General features: G+C 33.4%; 1 protein-coding gene across 1 annotated transcript; it reads right to left on the bottom strand.

Moving 5' to 3' along the window:
* Positions 1-284: 284 nt before the first annotated feature.
* LOC128219372 (orexin receptor type 2-like) lies at positions 285-13,110 on the bottom strand. Its single transcript, XM_052927181.1, has 6 exons — positions 12,981-13,110; positions 6,391-6,641; positions 2,184-2,389; positions 1,890-2,053; positions 1,285-1,432; positions 285-408 (listed from the first exon to the last, which is right to left on the bottom strand). The coding sequence occupies exons 1-6, from the start codon at positions 13,108-13,110 to the stop codon at positions 285-287; spliced, it is 1,023 nt and encodes a 340-aa protein (XP_052783141.1).
* Between the last annotated feature and the right edge of the window lie 4,617 nt (positions 13,111-17,727).

The following is a 17,727-nucleotide window of genomic DNA, read 5'->3' as shown; positions in this document are numbered from 1 at the left end:
CCACATGAAATGATCGGCTGCAACGTCAAGATTAGTCAATTAGCAGCACGAATGGTTGTGCTGCCTTGTTTAGATGTATTTTCAAGTAAAAGCATAGCTTATTTAGCTATATAAATTTCATTTAGCTGAACTTGGAGGAAACCTGACGGCATAAAGAATCGCTCGTTTACTTAATATAAAACAGTACTGATTGTAATTTCGAAAGGTTAAGAGTCTCCTGATGGGAATCGAATCCACAACTTCTTCGATGAGGGGAAGGCACCCATACAACTTGACCACTCTCATCAATTTTTACCGCTCATGAAGCTGTAGATGATGGGATTGATACAGCTGTTGAAAAATGTACACCAGTGAGAGATAAGAGCGAACATCCGCAAGTTAGCAATACCCCTCAGCTTTTCCATATATCTGAAAATGAAATAAATGATAGCATATGTTAGTTTTGTCCTTAATTGGTTATGTATGTTGCCATGAAACAATCGTTTCAAGGGTAGATGCCAACACGCAATTGAAGGACGACATTAGACGAAACAAATGTGCCTGATCAGTAGAACCAGGCTACGCTCGATAACAATGGCGATAAAACCTTTAACACTACACATAACATACATACTGCGTAATATATATACATAATTACGGCTTCCTGTCAGAACCGAGCTACACAGGGATTTATTTCGTTGCTCTTTGGTTATTACATATATTTAAATTCATACATTTTTTATCCATTTTAGTATTTTACATATATCAAACCTCTCTCTCGTGGATGCGGTTTATGAACGTTTCTTAAAAGTATAGTCTTTTTGAGTTATGTTTCAAAATTACGGATTCTCATAGGAAACAAGTACTCGGACACCACTCCGTTAGGTGTGCCGTTTATACAAATGAAACTATTTAATGCGTTATGCCAGGAACTTCAAGTTAGAATGAATTCCGTAATAGTACAGTTACTGCCTTTTTATATGATTATCATACCAGTAATCTAGAATTGATCGCTGATGCAAAGACGAATTTAACTTTGTACTCTGACTAAGATTTTCGTAGTACGGATGGACACATTTCATGTGCGTGATATTCCAAGAAAGGCACGTAGTTCTCAACGTTTATATTATTTATGCATTAAACATCAGTCTTCTTATGATATCTAGTGGAAGCCGTTAATGGTTAAAGCGAACATGGTTTTTGAAATCATATCCCACACACACACTCTGATACAAACCTTTAAACAGTTCCATGATATCAGGTCTATTCACGAATATATTTGGTTGTAATTGCCAGAAAGCTTACCTTAGTATTATTAGTGTGTGGTTAGGCAGAAAACACAGGGCAAACACCACAACAATCATCACCAGCATCTTAACTGTCTTTCTTCGTATCAACAACCTATTGCCAATCTCCGCATTAGGTTGCCTTGATTCGTTTACTGGATTCATGTCTGAAATTGTTCAAGATCATGTCTATCTTTTAATTTGTGAATAACGCTTTCTCTATCTTGACAAGTAAACAAAAATGATAAATAAGGATCTTAATAACACAATCATCGAATAATTAAATCAGAATTTTCCCATATTTAATTAATCTCAAATGGCTGGGAAATATCACAATTTTCCGAAACAAATACATTTCTTTCTTTAGTTATTATATGATGAATTATTTTTCTTTCCCCTAAAAACGGAATGCGTGTCTAAGAAATAAATGTGTACAAATGAGTTCAATGTTCGGAACCACTCAAACTCGAGCCTATTAATATATATGAAGTACGATGTTACCGTAAATGATAACCCTTAGATTTTATCCAAAACTGTATCATTTGCATTTACCGTTGCTTTATGATTCTTCGTATGCTTTATATTTGGATATTGTATGATATATTGTGAAGTAATGATACGTACAAATATTTGGTGTATCTGAGATACGTGTCATCCAGAGTACGACAGATATGTGCGTGTACACGCAGGCGATGAGGACAAGGGGCAGGAAATAGAGTGACACCAACTGGCATATCTGGAAGATCATCATCGTTTTCTTCTCCCATAGGGCTGGGTAACATATTGTCCTGCAGAACGAAAAGCACTTGTCAGAGGTTGATATACATTTTTGGTCCTCTTATGTACAACAAAGACTATAAAAAGGTTAAATATGTATTCAAACATGTTTTATGTTGTAAACATAAACATATCTGATACCTGAAAATTGTGTCGGGGCGATACGGTATCACGGTGAAGGCTAGGAACTCGGGCAATGCCACGCAAATGGAGACTGCCCAAATGGCGGCAATGGTGATGCGGGCCCTCTGGATGTTGTTATTGAAACCAAAGGGCTGACATATGGCGTACCATCTTTCTATTGAGATCGCACACAGTGTCAGAATGGAGACGGTAATACACATTGTCTGAAAATATAATAACACCTGCTAATTCTGGAAGAATAATGAAATGTTAGTTACCCAGAAAATATAGCTCGATGCTTGCTGGGTGCTACGTATGGCAAAACGAAAAAAGTGTCGTTTTTATTATAACAAAAACGTTGTTAGCAAGTGTTTCTTCTTTACCGATAACGCTCGTTAGTTTTCGTATGTTCCAAGTATACAGAGTTTTACTGCTTGTTGGTGAAGAGGAAAAAGTATCTAATGGAATTAGACACAAGATGGTCCCAAAAGCGTGATATTACATATTTTACATAATTTAATGAATATACGCAACAGACATGTCTCAGCTCAGTTTCCCTGTTTAAGAAAGGGCGTTTTTTCCGAACACCTCGCAATTCGTGTGATCTGTTCAGACACTAACAGGTCAATAAAAGTTTAAGACAATTTTCAGCAATAGAAACCTGTTTCCATCTATCAATTTCAACACCGATGTTTATCTGTCACACTTTGTTTCTTCGTTGATTCGCAGCAGATTTCCCCTTTCTTGCACTGTCTGTCCTTTTTGGGGAAGCCATGTTTTGTGTATATTTAGCGTGTGAATGTCACATGATGAGTGTCGATAATTAACTGACATTATTTTCAACTTACTGGCTAAACAAAAACAGCCGATTTCGAATTGAAATGATAGGCAAAACCTGCAAAAGAGAAATGTGTCGTTAGCTTTGTCAACATCTGTAAGTAAGATTCTATGCGTTGTACACAACGATATAAATTTTACGAATTTTTGTCATTGATTTTTCTTTCTATCATCTAGTGTCTTGTCCCTCAGATCTCCTTTCGTAGATAAATTTAAAACAAGTTTTATCTTGAAACCTAACTGCGTTTAGATACTATATTCAAGTGGATTTTTGCAAAATATCGAGAATAATTCGTATGCAGAAACATAATGTTTGGAAATAGGAATTTAGGTCTTCAATCAAAACAACATTTTTACAAATATTTTGTTTCGACTAAGAAACAACACGCGACTTATAATTTGCTACATATTATATGACGGGACAATATCGTAATTTAGCAGATGAGAAATCAGAATAGATATATGAATAAATGCATTCGTTGTTAATTTATCATACGTATTGTCAAAATTTACAATGTAAACACTTTTTGTTTAAGTATAAAGGAATTCTTTAAGTGTAATATTTGATTGATATGTTCTGGCCGTGGTCAACTGACGTATCGATAAACGCTGCTTGCGTACATATATATTTGACTTGTCCTCCCTTTTTCATACGAAATAGTCTTTACGAATGCAACACCAAGAGATATCAGCCGACGAATATAATACCCCTATTTATTGTTATTCATTCTTTGCGTTCTTCAAATTACTGCAAAGTACCCAATTCAGAGAACAAAACACTGCTCGGAAGTTGTTATGGCTGTCATAAACAAGCACGTAGACGACGATGTGCATCACTTTACCCATTATATTTAATCCAGATAATTAAATGTGCTTCTTGCATTCATCATAACTGTTCTTAAATTAGCAACCTGTCTGGATGGTTTTTATAAACAGCTTCTCAATTCGATGTTAAACTCTCATATCACCGCCATTACAAATATTACCATAATAATAAGCAGATGTTGGTGTTCCAACGAAAAAGAAGAAAGTGCAGCAGCAATAATATTAAACAACAGCGATTTTAGTGAGATGTGAATTTGCAAATGAAGCGGTAATATTCTTTTGTTCATGCCTTTGTGTGTATATCGATAACATTGTTGATGAAGCGGTTTTCGTCAAGTTACAAATGTTAACCGTTCAAGATATGCGCATGTGCACAGGTTATAATTGACAATACTTCCTTACTTCTTAAAACACAACAACCACAAACGTGCAATGGTTTCCGTTTTTGCACACAAAAAGATATATTTTAGAAGTGGTTTTGTGTTGATTGTAATATATACTTCTTTTCGGGTTCACGGACTATAATATGTTGCAGATTTGCACTAAAATGTTTGTTTTCTTATTTTGTCGATCTTTGAAATCATTGAAAATAACAATTTGTTGATTTTTCATTTAAAACTTGTGCCAAATTCTAGCAAAATGACGTCAATTCGGTAAATGTTTTTCACAGCACAGTGCACGTTTACGAATATTTTTCACAGCTAAACAGTGTATTTATGCCTTTGCAATTGCAGTGTTTCCAACGTTGAGTCAATCAGGATATAGTACAACGGTATCTATAAACTACCGAAAGGCATGTAATAATTGTTTTTGGGGTTTCCATGCATGTTTTTGCTCAATCATTTGTCTTAAGAAAAACAGCAACATTATTAATATTTTTATGCAGAATTGCTGACTTTATTTCCATAGCAACAGTTCATTCAATATGTCACTATTATTCTTGAGTATTTAAATCAGTATAATTATCAAAGTGTCAAATAATCTCTGTTTATTGATATATTAAACTATACACTTTGCAGACACAATTTGTTTGGGGAAAACATAGTCAAGCGCGATATGATTTGGAGATATTCAAGAAGTAATCTAAATGCAGGTACAGCTGCATGTTTTTTTATGTCAACATATGCATTTTGATTATAGAATAGCAAATCTACTTTTTGGCTTATATCTTTGACTAGCGGTATTAGCTTGATATTTCAGTATTTAGACATGAAAATAACTTCAAGTTGCACGAGTTCGTCTTCCACGGGCATAAATGCCATTATCACCCTGATATGCAATGATAGTCTCACGGGTGGAAACGATAATCATTATTGCGAGAACTAATTTCTAAATTTCACCATACATAGTTTCTCATAACATTGTCGTCTACGGTACAGAGATGTTGTTCATCATAACGTCAGCTACGTTATTAGAAGGAAGATTCTCATAACATTGTCGCCTACGGTACAGAGAGTATTCTCATCATAACGTCAGCTACTTTATAAGAAGGAAGATTCTCATGACATTGTCGTCTACGGTACAGAGAGTATGTTCATCATAACGTCAGCTATGTTATAAGAAGGAAGATTCTCATGACATTGTCGTCTGCGGTACAGAGAGTATGTTCATCATAACGTCAGCTACGTTATAAGAAGGAAGATTCTCATAACATTGTCGTCTACGGCACAGATATGTTGTTTCATATAACGTCAGCTACGTTATAAAAAGGAAGATTCTCATAACATTGTCGACTACGGCACAGATATGTTGTTTCATATAACGCTAGCTACGTTATAAGAAGGAAGATTCTCATGGCATTGTCGTCTACGGCACAGATATGTTGTTTCATATAACGTCAGCTACGTTATAAGAAGGAAGATTCTCATAACATTGTCATCTACGGTAAAGAGAGTATGTTCATAATAACGTCAGCTACGTGATAAGATGGGAGACTCTCATACCATTGTCGTCTACGGTACAGACAGTATGTTCATCATAACGTCAGCTACGTCATAAGAAGGAAGATCCTCATAACAGTGTCATCTACGGCACAGAGATTTTTTTCCGCATTAAATTGTCCGCTAAAGAAGAATGGGTATTTCCTAATGTTATTGTAACCCAAAGTACAAAGCGAAATAATTTATAACCATGTAACGTATCTATCATGTCTACAACCTGTAATCATTTATCAAGACGCATGCATAAGTTAGAAATGTTTCATTAATTCATTGGAATTGGAATATAAAAGCCATTTTAATACGACATAAAGATAAGTGACCGCGTACGGTATGGTCATTCATGTTAGAGTCGTGATTTTGCCCTGTATGGAAGAGAAGGGTAGTTAGACATAATGTGTGATTTGCAGACTGATGTTTTTCTTCACGGTACTAAACATTACGTTTCTTGATAGTATCATTGCTGGTTGATGATATATTGCTATATTATATTGCATTTTAATACACATTTAATACTTTATTTGGTTTGAACACAATATCTCGTTTATATCGAACACGTCAGATGTTAATTTAGTTATTATCACAATATCTATGTAGTATATTGTTTATGACAATAAATAACTTACCCCGATAGCGATGCTGATTTTACACATTGCTCCTCCAAACAGCCACGTATCTGTTACGTCAACACTCAGAGCCGAAGGCAACAGGACAACGATCACAGTCAAGTCGGCAACAGCCAAGTTCACAATAAATATGTTTGTATGTGTTTGCAAGTCTTTGTTTCTACAAACTGCAAAGCAGACTAGAATATTCCCAAGAACACCGACTAAAAACGTTATAACATAAACAACAACTAGTGCCCATTCTTCGGGTTCTGGAATAAAACATTCAAAGATATTTTTCAAAATTGAATTTCGGCATAAGCATACTAAATTACTATTTTCCGTAGCATCTTGTGTACAATCGCTGTGTAAGTCAACACTTGAATTCCATGCTATGTAACTCGTTTCGTTATTGAAAACTTCATCCATGTTACTTAAATTGTGTGTTAACAAAATTCGCAGTATTCAACTGTCATGCAGCATAATTTTATTCGTGCTTGTCTTTATACAACAGCAGAAATCTGAATAGCCGTGTAGACGATGGTATATTTCTTGATATTGGAAAACTCTGCAGTGGTGTGGAATGGGTCATTGGAAAATGAGTTTGGAAACTAAGAATGAATTGCATATCACTATGTGAAACAAGCCTAGACCCACGCACTAAAAGTGAACTTCGATTTTTGTCTTAACACTAATAAATAATAAGTTTCCGTTGTTTTCCGAAATAACAGACAATTAGGAAGAACAATGAATTCACTTTAAGAATCCAGAACCCCTAGTGAAGCCGTAGCATTCGTTCTTCTCCAGCGCTGCTTGACATTGGAACAAACAAAAGCTATGTTTTAGTCTATGCTACAAGGACAGTTCTACAGCTTTAATATTTACCACCTGTTACTAGTATCTCTACATCTCAAACGATTAATAGAGAATAGATGCAACACTGCAACGCAAATTATGATTAATGTCAGCTGTAAAAGCTTACAGGCAATCCTCTTCTGCCAAATAAGACTTTTCCAGCTGATGTTACATAACCTTTTTGTTTTTACAATAACTCAACATTGCAAATTATACGTTCTTCATTGAGTGCTTTAATAGTTTGTAAATATTTTTTTATGTATATATGAACCGGATTCGGAAACAGGTTTATTCATGACATTATTTATAATAAACAACACTTAATAAGTCTTGTTTGAGGGTTCTTTAGTTTTTTTTCATTAAATAAAGAGAACCTTTTGGCGATCACCTTTTGATATGTCGGTCACTTTAAGATTGGCATTGATATAGTTTTTTAACAGGATTAACAGATTATAAATAAATTAATACTTGAGAAAAAATACTCCATGTGTTTTCAGGCTACCGGGCATGCTAAATTGACAAAGGTCTACAGCTATTATATATATCACGTGTTAATAGTAAAGTTGCACCTTAAAAGAATAAAAGAGAAAATATGTACATTGCAATGCAAATTATTATTACTGTCAGCTGTGAAATCTTACAGGCAATCTCCTTCTGCTCAATAAGACATTTCCAGTAAATGGTCATAAACTCCCTTTTTTGTTTTTACTAGAACTCAACAAATTGAATGCATATGATGCGTGCTTGATAATATTCTTTAGTAGTTTGAATATGTATGTATGAACTAAATTTGGGAACAATTTTTTTATTGCCATTATCTATGATAAACAACACTCGATTGGTCTTGTTAGGTCTTATATGAGTTTTTTTTATTTTATTCATAAGGGAAAAGTACGACCGTGAGCCCTGAGATTTAACAGATAAGTTTTTTATTATATCGCAATATGAAGCATGTATTATATGTATCAGCGTAAACAAATTGGCCGCATTCTGTCTTTAGATGGTTGTTATTTATATCTTAAAATAGTTATAAATAATATCTTCATGGCTTAAGATGGTAATAAATGAATATGTTCATGTCTTTAGAAGTTTTAATGAATACGATCTTGAATGATTTTCAAAGGCGTTATGCATGTTTTAAAGTGTCATTGTAACGCTTCATATTTTGAACCCTATTCTTTAATCATGACAGCGTATATGATAGTTAATGTCTCTTTTTTATAGGAACACTTTATATCTGTGAATAACTGACTGTAACAGAAACATATATAAACGTTAAGTGTCGTGTTTCTCTTTAAGTCATGTCAAGTAAACGTCACAGAATGAAGTTTAACAATTGCGGAGCGGCCCAAATTGTATCATCAAATGCAGTTAACGTCACAGTTTTATATCACCAGGATATGTATATATAAAGCATGAAAAAATTCATAGCATAAATAAACAAGATAACTACACGCAGCTACATAAACGCTCAACTGTCGTTGCTGTTGTTGTTTTGTTGCTGTTGTTGTTGTTGTTGTTGTTGTTGTTGTTGTTGTTTTGTTTTCCTATATTGTTTGCTCTATCTGTATTGTCACGTTGTGTAAATAATTAAAGACACTAACCACAGCGCCGACACCGACAAAGGTATATAATACAGTTTTATATCATACAGTTTACACTGATTCTCAAACGGATATTGCGTCCATGTTGACTGCTTGCTTTCGTGTTAAACTATAACTGCTGCTCCTTTTTCCTGTTTTTCTAGCGCTCATCTGCTAATGGTTAAGATAATGTTTTTACTGGTCTGATATGAAAATTTACAGTATTGCATTGAGAAACTGATGATAAACATCATTTTTTTAAGTATCTCAATTACGAACAGTTCATGATGGAAATATAATGCAAGCTGAGTTATCTGATCTGTTTATAAATGCGTTCTAGTGCTTACAACAAAATCAACTAATGCAGATCGATCTAAGTATCTTATTAGTAAAATGATGCTTATAACTTTAAAATTGTTTCTTTTTGACAGTTTTAAAAGCTTTCAACCATTATTGTGCCCCCCTAATTGAGTATTATGCAATTAGTTTAAGTACAGACATAATTTAATCATACTTTATTGCATATAAACAAGTCAACAAACGCACTTGAATGCAAATCTTTCGCTTGAAAATATATTTATACAATAGGGTTTGGCTTTTGGTTATTTCAGCGTTAGAAATAGGCTTTCCCCGTTTTGTCAGACTTATACATACAAAAGAAATGACATAACAATTAATGCACTATCATTTTGATATGAACTTTTACGTTTAGAAAATTCTGGTGTTATTGAAAAGTATAAATATGAGATTAGTTTTATAAGGGTTCGATGTTAATGTATGTATGCAAAAGAAAAAGAAAGAAAAAAAGGAAAAGAAAGTTTGTCGCGATAACCCCCAATTAAATTTACAATGGAAAGACAGCTATAAAGAAAAATCGTGTTCGGCGTCTTTAATATCAGCTCTACATTAAAATTGAGATCAGCGCTAAGATTGCTACATTTTTTTGGCATACGTGCAAAGTGAACAGAAGCAAATCGCTTACCTGTGATTTAGTATGTTGATATTCTTAGTGCCTTCTATAATAGTTTAATTTTCGATTTAAATTTTGCTAAGGATTCCGAGTTTATTGTTTCGATTATTCCAAATATTTAAAGCAGAGGGAAAAAATGCATGAGCATATATTTCTGTTATTGACTGATAAGTGTTGGAATTTCTCAAACAATATTAATCATTACTGGCATTTTAATCAATCTGTGGGAAAAGTTGACGAGGGTAGCATTTTGTTTTTGCTTCTTATAAACTAAAATAAGATTTTGGAGCTTCCTTCTGTCCGTTTATGAAACCCATCCGATTGCTTTCAGCAAGTTATTAATGAACACTGATCTCGTCAAGCCCGAAACAATGCTTGCGGCCTCGTATTGAATTTTCTCAATAACATCTTCCATATTGAGTGCAATTATCCCATAAAAGCGACGCATATTCTAGATGTGGGCTAATAAAAGAGATATAAATATAATTTAATGATTTCCTTTTTATTTTAATATTAAGTATTTTCATAGAGCCTAGTATCTTGGAGGGATTACATTCCATGTTAGTGATGAGATGATGCCAGGAACCGTCCTGACTAAGTGTTAATCCTAAATGTTGGTAGAATTCAACAAATGTATAAATCAAAGTCTAGGTAAGTTTTTCTGACAAAATGAAAAACACACACTACTTCAATTTTTCAATGGATTGAAGTGGACAAGCCATTGCTTTGACCATTGGAGAATAACATAAAGATCATGATGTAATTTCTCTTGATTTATCTGGGTATCTTTACTTGATACTGCTTAAGAGCTTTCATCAGCAAAAAGTCTGGTAACGCCATTTAATGACTCTGCTATATAATTTACATACACCAGTCATAATAAGGGGCCTAATACCGAGCCCTGAGGGACCCTGCTGTGTAACTTTTTGGCATCAGAATAATATGTTTTTCGGTTTGTTACGGTTTGTTTTAACCAGTTGAGAACATTCCCGCCAAATAGTTTAAGCCCGGAATTACAGATATTTTGGTTTTCCCAACCTAATCCTCCGGTACAAACATAATTAAACCGTTGTAATATACACACGTTACTTCGGAAACAATAGAGTCATTGGACTGTTACATGAATTTCAATAGCTCGAAATTCATCTTTTATTTGTACCGGCATGGGAAAACCCAGTTATGTTAATTCCGGGCCATATATATTCATTTTTTTTAGTTTAAACAACAATGCTTTGTGCCAGACTCTTTCAAAAGCTTTAGAAATGTCGCAAAATACAATACATGTAGATTTTTTAAAATGCTGTACATATTTGATATTTGTATATGTCGTATATAAGTTGATTTACTGTTTAATTCCTCGGTAAACACCATTTTATTTTGAACGGTTGAAAAGAATTCAGAGGGGAAAGCGTTTTTTACGTTTCCTTTAACGTTTTTTGACTTCTGGACTAGTAAATTTGTTAATGTCAAGGTTTTTCATAATGTCAATGACTTCCTGTTCGTTAATGGCAAAACAATTTAAACAATAACTTGTTTTTAAATTAAAACGTGGAAATGTAAAATAGCCATTTTGTGCGTTTGCTTTTTACTCATCTGTTTGCGAATAAGTTCCACAACTGTCTAACAACAGTGGTCGACTTTATTGTTACAGTTTTCCTTTATCAAATAATTTAACGGTTTTCCAATACTGTTTCGAATTTATTGACCATGTTTCGTTGGAGAAATTTCGATACTGTTATAAATTATTTCATTAGTATGCTTTCTTGACTTTATTGCCCAATTGTTAAAATATTTCTTTTAGGGTTCACGTGGTATAATATGTAACAGTATTACACTGAAACAATTTTTTTGTTATTTTATAGATCTTTGAAATCATAGGAAATAACAATTTATTTATTGTTCATTATAAATTTGTACCAACTTTTAGACAAATGACGTCAATTCGGAATATTGTTTTCACAGCACCGTGCACGTTTACTAGTTTTCAATCGCATTTTATGAAATGTTGAGTTTATCAATCCATCATAATTGTTTAATAAACCACTAAAAGGTATGTTATTAATGTTTTGGGTGTATCTCATGCAAGAACAATTCTATAAAAAGTGTATTACAGAATTAATAAATATATTTCCGCAGCAATCGTTCATTCAATATGTCACTATTATTCTTGAATATTCAAATCAGTTTATTATAGTGTTGTTTGAAAATATATATTTTGCCATTACAATTTATACAAAGGTATTCTTAATTCAATTCATTTCTAGCGTAATAATATCTGCATGCAAGCATTATTTTGTTTTGAAAATAATCTTTAAATTACCAATGACCAGACGTTGCGCCCTTTTGAAATTGAATATATCGTTTTCAACGTCACTCCTCATTACATTGCATTTATGATACTATTGTCATCGTATTACAGATGGGCGGTTATTCCTAACATTGTCAGCTACGTCATAGAATGGTTGTTACTCATGATATTGTCATCTTTGGTACAGAGGGGTTGTTCATCTTAACATTGTAGTTAATTGTACAAAGGAGTTATTTATCATTACATTCATTTGTCGTTTATGGTACAGAGGGGTTGTTAGTTCCTCATAACATTGTCGTCCACGGTACAGAGAAGGTGTTTATTAAAACGTCAGCTATTTTATAAGAAGGCAGTTCCTCATAACAATGTCGTATACGGTACAGCGGGAGTGTTCCTCATAGCATTGTCCGCTAAGGAAAAACGAGTATTTACCTATATTATTGTCACCCATAGTATGGCGCGGACGAAGTAATAGCCCAGTAGCGTATAAATTTCGTCGACAACCTGTTAACATTGATCAAGACGCATGCATTAACAACAAATGTTTCATTTATTCATCGGAATTGGACGCCATTTTGATACGATATTAAAATTATTGACCCAGTATGATCCAGTCGTTCATGTTGGTGTCGTGCTATTGCCATATATGTAAGAGATGGGTTGTTTTTCATCATGTGTGATTTGCAGATATAAATATAACCAGTATGATGTGTTTTTACACGGTACTCAGTGGTACTGCTACTTTTTGTTCAGATTGCTTTTAACACACATTTGATAATTTATAGGATGAACATAAGAATCTTTAAATTTCTCCTTTATATCGAAAGTATCAAAATTTTAATTTAGTGCTTAACACAATTTCTTAGTGTTTTGTCTATGAGACTAAATCACTTACCGATAGCGATGCTGATTTTGCAAAAAGCTCCTCCAAACAGCCACGTATCTGTTATGTCAACAACCAGAGAGGAAGGCAACATGACAAGGACAACAGACCAGTCGGCAACAGCCGTGTTCACAATAAACATGTTTGTAATTGTCTGCCTGTCTTTGTTTCTACAAACTGCAATGCAAACGAGAATATTCCCAAAAACACCGATTTCAAATGTTATAACATAGGCTACAACTTATACGCATTCTTCAGCATCTGGATTGAAACATTCCAAGATATTCTTCACACCTGAATTTCTACATAAGCATACTAGATTACTAGTTTCCGTAGCATCTTGTGTACAATTGCTGTATAGGTCAATACTTGAATTCCATGCTATATAATTCGTTTCGTTATCAAAAACTGCATCCATATTACTCTGATATTGTGCTTACGAATTCGCAGTACACAACTGTCATGTAGGACAACTTCATTTGTTATTGTCTTTGTGCAACCGAAGAAACCTGAATGGACGTGTAGACGACGGTATATTTCTTGACATTGGAAACTCTGCAGCTACGAGTGAAAAGGTTCTTTGGAAATAGAGTCTGGTAACTAACAAATTGTAGCATCTTTTCATTAATTATAGGACATATTTATTTTGACATTTGGACAAAATTTCTGTAAGTGAAATTGCAACAATAACAAAGTTTAGCCCTAGTTTCGCAAATCGATGAATTTAAAAAGAAAATACGTATTTATATATATATATATATCAGTGAACATCGGCTGAAGTCTTAACTTTGATTAATAAATAGTTTCCTTTGTTTTCCGAAATTACTGACAATTGGGAATACCAATGAATTTATATTCGGAGATTAGAACCCCTAGTGAAACCATACCATTGTAACTTCTCACCGCTGCTGGATGCTTGATGTGAACTGACGTGGGAATGAACAAAAGCTATGTTAAAATACTTTGCTAAATGAGGTTTTATTAAAACTGGGAAACAATAGCTGAACAACTTTTATTTTTTTTTAAACAATTCAACACTAAACACACGATCTCATGAGTATCAGTAGTTGGATAATAATATTTTGAACACGTTTGAATTGCACTCCAAGTTAAAAGCCCTGCTTTAGATATCTAGAGATGGACGCGAAGAGTGCCATTGAGTAACGAAGATAACCTTTTGGACATCACCTCTCGATATGTCGGTCACTTCTGGATTAACAGAATGTAAATAAATTAATACTTGAGAAAAAAAACTCCGTGTGTTTTCAGGCTACCGGGTATGCTAATAGGACTTCAGCTATTGTATTTATCACGTCGTGTTAATAGTATAGTTGCAACTTAAAATATTAAAAGAGAAAGGATGTACATTGCAGTGCAAATGATTATTAATGTCAGCTGTGAAATCTTACAGACAACGTCCTTGCATTGAGTAACGAAAAGAACCTTTTGGACATCACCTCTCGATATGTCGGTCACTTCTGGATTAACAGAATGGAAATAAATATATACTTGAGAAAAAAGACTCCTTGTGTTTTCAGGCTACCGGGTATACTAAAAGGACTTCAGCTATTGTATTTATCACGTCGTGTTAATAGTATAGTTGCAACTTAAAAGATTAAAAGAGAAAGGATGTACATTGCAGTGCAAATGATTATTAATGTCAGCTGTGAAATCTTACAGACAACGTCCTTCTGCTCAATAAGACATTTCCAGTAACTGGTCATAAACTCTCTCTTTTCTTTACAAGAACTCAACAAATTGACTGCAAATGCTGCGTGCTTGATAATGTTCTGTAGTAGTTTGAATATGTATGTATGTACCAAATTTGGGAACAGGTTTTTTTATTGTCATTATCTATGATGAATAACACTTGATCGGTCTTGTTAGGTCTTATATGAGTTATTGTTATTCATAAAGGAAAAGTACGAGCGTGAGCCCTGAAATATAACAGATAGAAAATATATGATATCTCAATTTTAAGCATGTAGCGTATTATATATAGCAATATAATATTATTACATTAATATAAGTTCTGAGTGACAACGGATAAATACACAATCACACACATGGACACAACATATAACAATACAAACATGTTACAACAATAAATACTACATTAAATTCAGCATCACAACTGTACACAACAAACATACATGAAAATATATATAACACAGTCTTACCAATGTGAGATACTATGTTTTAACTATCTCTCGATCTCCCAATCATGCTTCTGTTTGTTAATCTGTGCCATGCAATTTCAAATTAAGACGTGCCCAGAAATATGGAAAATGTGATCACATATATAAGAAGAAATGACTAATATTGCCACTAAAGATATTTTTAGGAAACCACTTCATTTAGAAAGTATACAATTTCAATCGGAAATCTTATCAATCTCATTTTGAAACAACAGCAAAGAAATGACGTCGACAAACATTCAACACCACGACTTACAAACGTCCTTTATCCACATACCGTATCATTTAAAGTAAAAGATATGTCGTAAATGTTTGACAACTGGAAAAGTTGTGACAGTTTTATGATAAAGGAAAAAATAAATAAAGCGGTTAAAATGACAGACAAATCAAATATTGCATGTGTAAGCATACCAACCTGTAAAATTCAATAAAGGTGAGGTATATATTTTCTAGAACGAAAGTAAAGAAAGTAGTGCCTTGAACTTAAACAAATAAACCGTACATAATGACCCCGTCACATATACAATATGTTTCTGTTTATAGATGGTTGTTTGTTTATCTATGTCTTTAGATGGATGTTTGTTTATTTATGTCTTTAGATGGTTCGAAATGGTTCTGTTAATGTCTCTAGATGGGTAAACATAGTATGTTCTTGTCTTAAGATGGTTATAAATGGATTTACTCATGTCTGTAGATGGTTATGAATTAAAGATGCACTATTACTCCCAAATAAGATTTACCACAATAAATACAATTGTTAAAACATACCAGAAAGGATGAATAAATGTCGAAATCAAAGTTTCTTTTGAAGGATTCCGAGTTTTATTTGAAAGAAATGTGCAGAAAACACGGTATTTCTACCTTATGAGACGATAGTTCTTAAGTGTATATGTAGTAAATCTTTTAGCATTCACCAATCAATTTTTTTTTTGCGTTTTCAGCTATTAAAAACATGATTACAATCCTGTTATCGGTAATTAATAGTTTCCATAAATGCATCATTTAGTAAGTAGTTAAAACTTTACCGCTCAAAATTGGTGTTTGTTATGCATGTGTATGTATTGATTTTAAATAAGAGTGTCACTTCAATATATTTATGTCATTAGATGGTTATAAATGAACATGTTTGTGTCATTAGATGGTTTTCATTGAATTCGTTATTGAATGATTTTATAAACGGCTTTATGGATGTTTTAGTGTGCCATTGTAACACTTTATATTTTGAAAGCACCCTATTCTTTAATCATAACATCGTTTATGACAGTCAATGTCTTTTTATAGGAACTCTTTATATCTCTGAATAACTGACTGTAACAGAAACATATCTACACTTATAGTGTCGTGTTCCTTTTAAAGTATTATTCAGTAAACGTTACAATATGAAGTTAAAACATCGCGGAACGGCCCATATTATATCACCATATGCAAGTGAACGTCACAGTTTTATATCAGCAGGATATGTGTTGATAAAGCATGGAAAGTGCCTAGCATAGATTAACAAGATAACTACGCGCGGCTAAATAAATGCTCAACTGTCGTTGCTGTTGCGGTTGATGTTTTGTTGTTGTTGCTGCTGTTGTTGTTGTTGTTGCTGCTGTTGTTGTTGTTGTTGCTGTTGTTGTTGTTGTTGTTGTTGTTGTTTCCTAAAGTGGTTGCTCTATGTGTACTGTCACTGGTCCGTTGTGTAAATAATTAAAGAAACCAACAGCAACGCCGGCTTCGACGAAGGTTTGTAATAATGTTTTATATTTTACACTTCATCTACGTAAAACGGATATTAAGTAGACAGCTTGCTTTCTTGTTAAACTATAATTGCTGCTGTTTTTTTTGTTCCTGTTTTTACTAAAACTCATCTGCTTATAGTTATGGTAATGTTTTTACTGGCCTGTTATGAAAGTTTACATTATTGCATTGAGAAACTGATGGTAGATATCATCTCTTTAAGCATCTCAATTACAAACACTTCATGATGGAAATATAATGCAATCTGTGTTATCTGATCTGTTTATAAACGCGTTCTAGTGCTCATAACAAATTAGCTAATGCAGATCGATCATAAAATATAATGGTAAAATGATGCGTATTACCTTCAAAATGTTTATTTATGACAGGTTTAAAAGCTTTCCACCACTGTTTTGACATTCTAATTGAGAATCATGCAAATAGTTTAAGTATAGACATGTAGGGCTTATAAATCATAGGGACATGTCTCTTAGTCTGCTTACTATGTGTCTGCATCATTTCGGGTTGATCGCGTGAACTCGGAGTTCGGGTGTCTGAACACTATATGGCACGAGACAACAGTTCGGGTAGGGTCCACCTGTACGCAAACAACGATATCGATATATTAAGACGTTATTTGAGTAAGTAATTAAAAGTGATTCCATTAAATGCACTCTTAACGATGTAATTGTTCATATTGTTCTATTATTTTACTCGAATACTTTTCTTTATTTTTCTTAGACAATTTAACATAGCATACTGTTAAATGAAATCCAGATCTGTGCGCTATTCACGACGTCATATCCTTTTCAAATACAGAAAGATTATATGAAATCAAG

The sequence above is a fragment of the Mya arenaria genome, chromosome 15, assembly GCF_026914265.1.
Source record: "Mya arenaria isolate MELC-2E11 chromosome 15, ASM2691426v1".
NCBI lineage: Eukaryota > Metazoa > Mollusca > Bivalvia > Myida > Myidae > Mya > Mya arenaria.
This window is presented reverse-complemented; position numbering and strand designations above follow the sequence as displayed.

What these genes read in the sequence shown, in the direction of transcription:
- LOC128219372 (XM_052927181.1), bottom strand. Translation starts at nt 13,110, where the DNA reads ATGTTTATTGTGAACACGGCTGTTGCCGACTGGTCTGTTGTCCTTGTC. An exon ending in AAATCAGCATCGCTATCGGG is followed by an intron (nt 2,390 to 6,390) that starts GTAAGTTATTTA and finishes TTATATTTTCAG; the next exon opens with ACAATGTGTATTACCGTCTC. An exon ending in CGCCCCGACACAATTTTCAG is followed by an intron (nt 2,054 to 2,183) that starts GTATCAGATATG and finishes TTCGTTCTGCAG; the next exon opens with GACAATATGTTACCCAGCCC.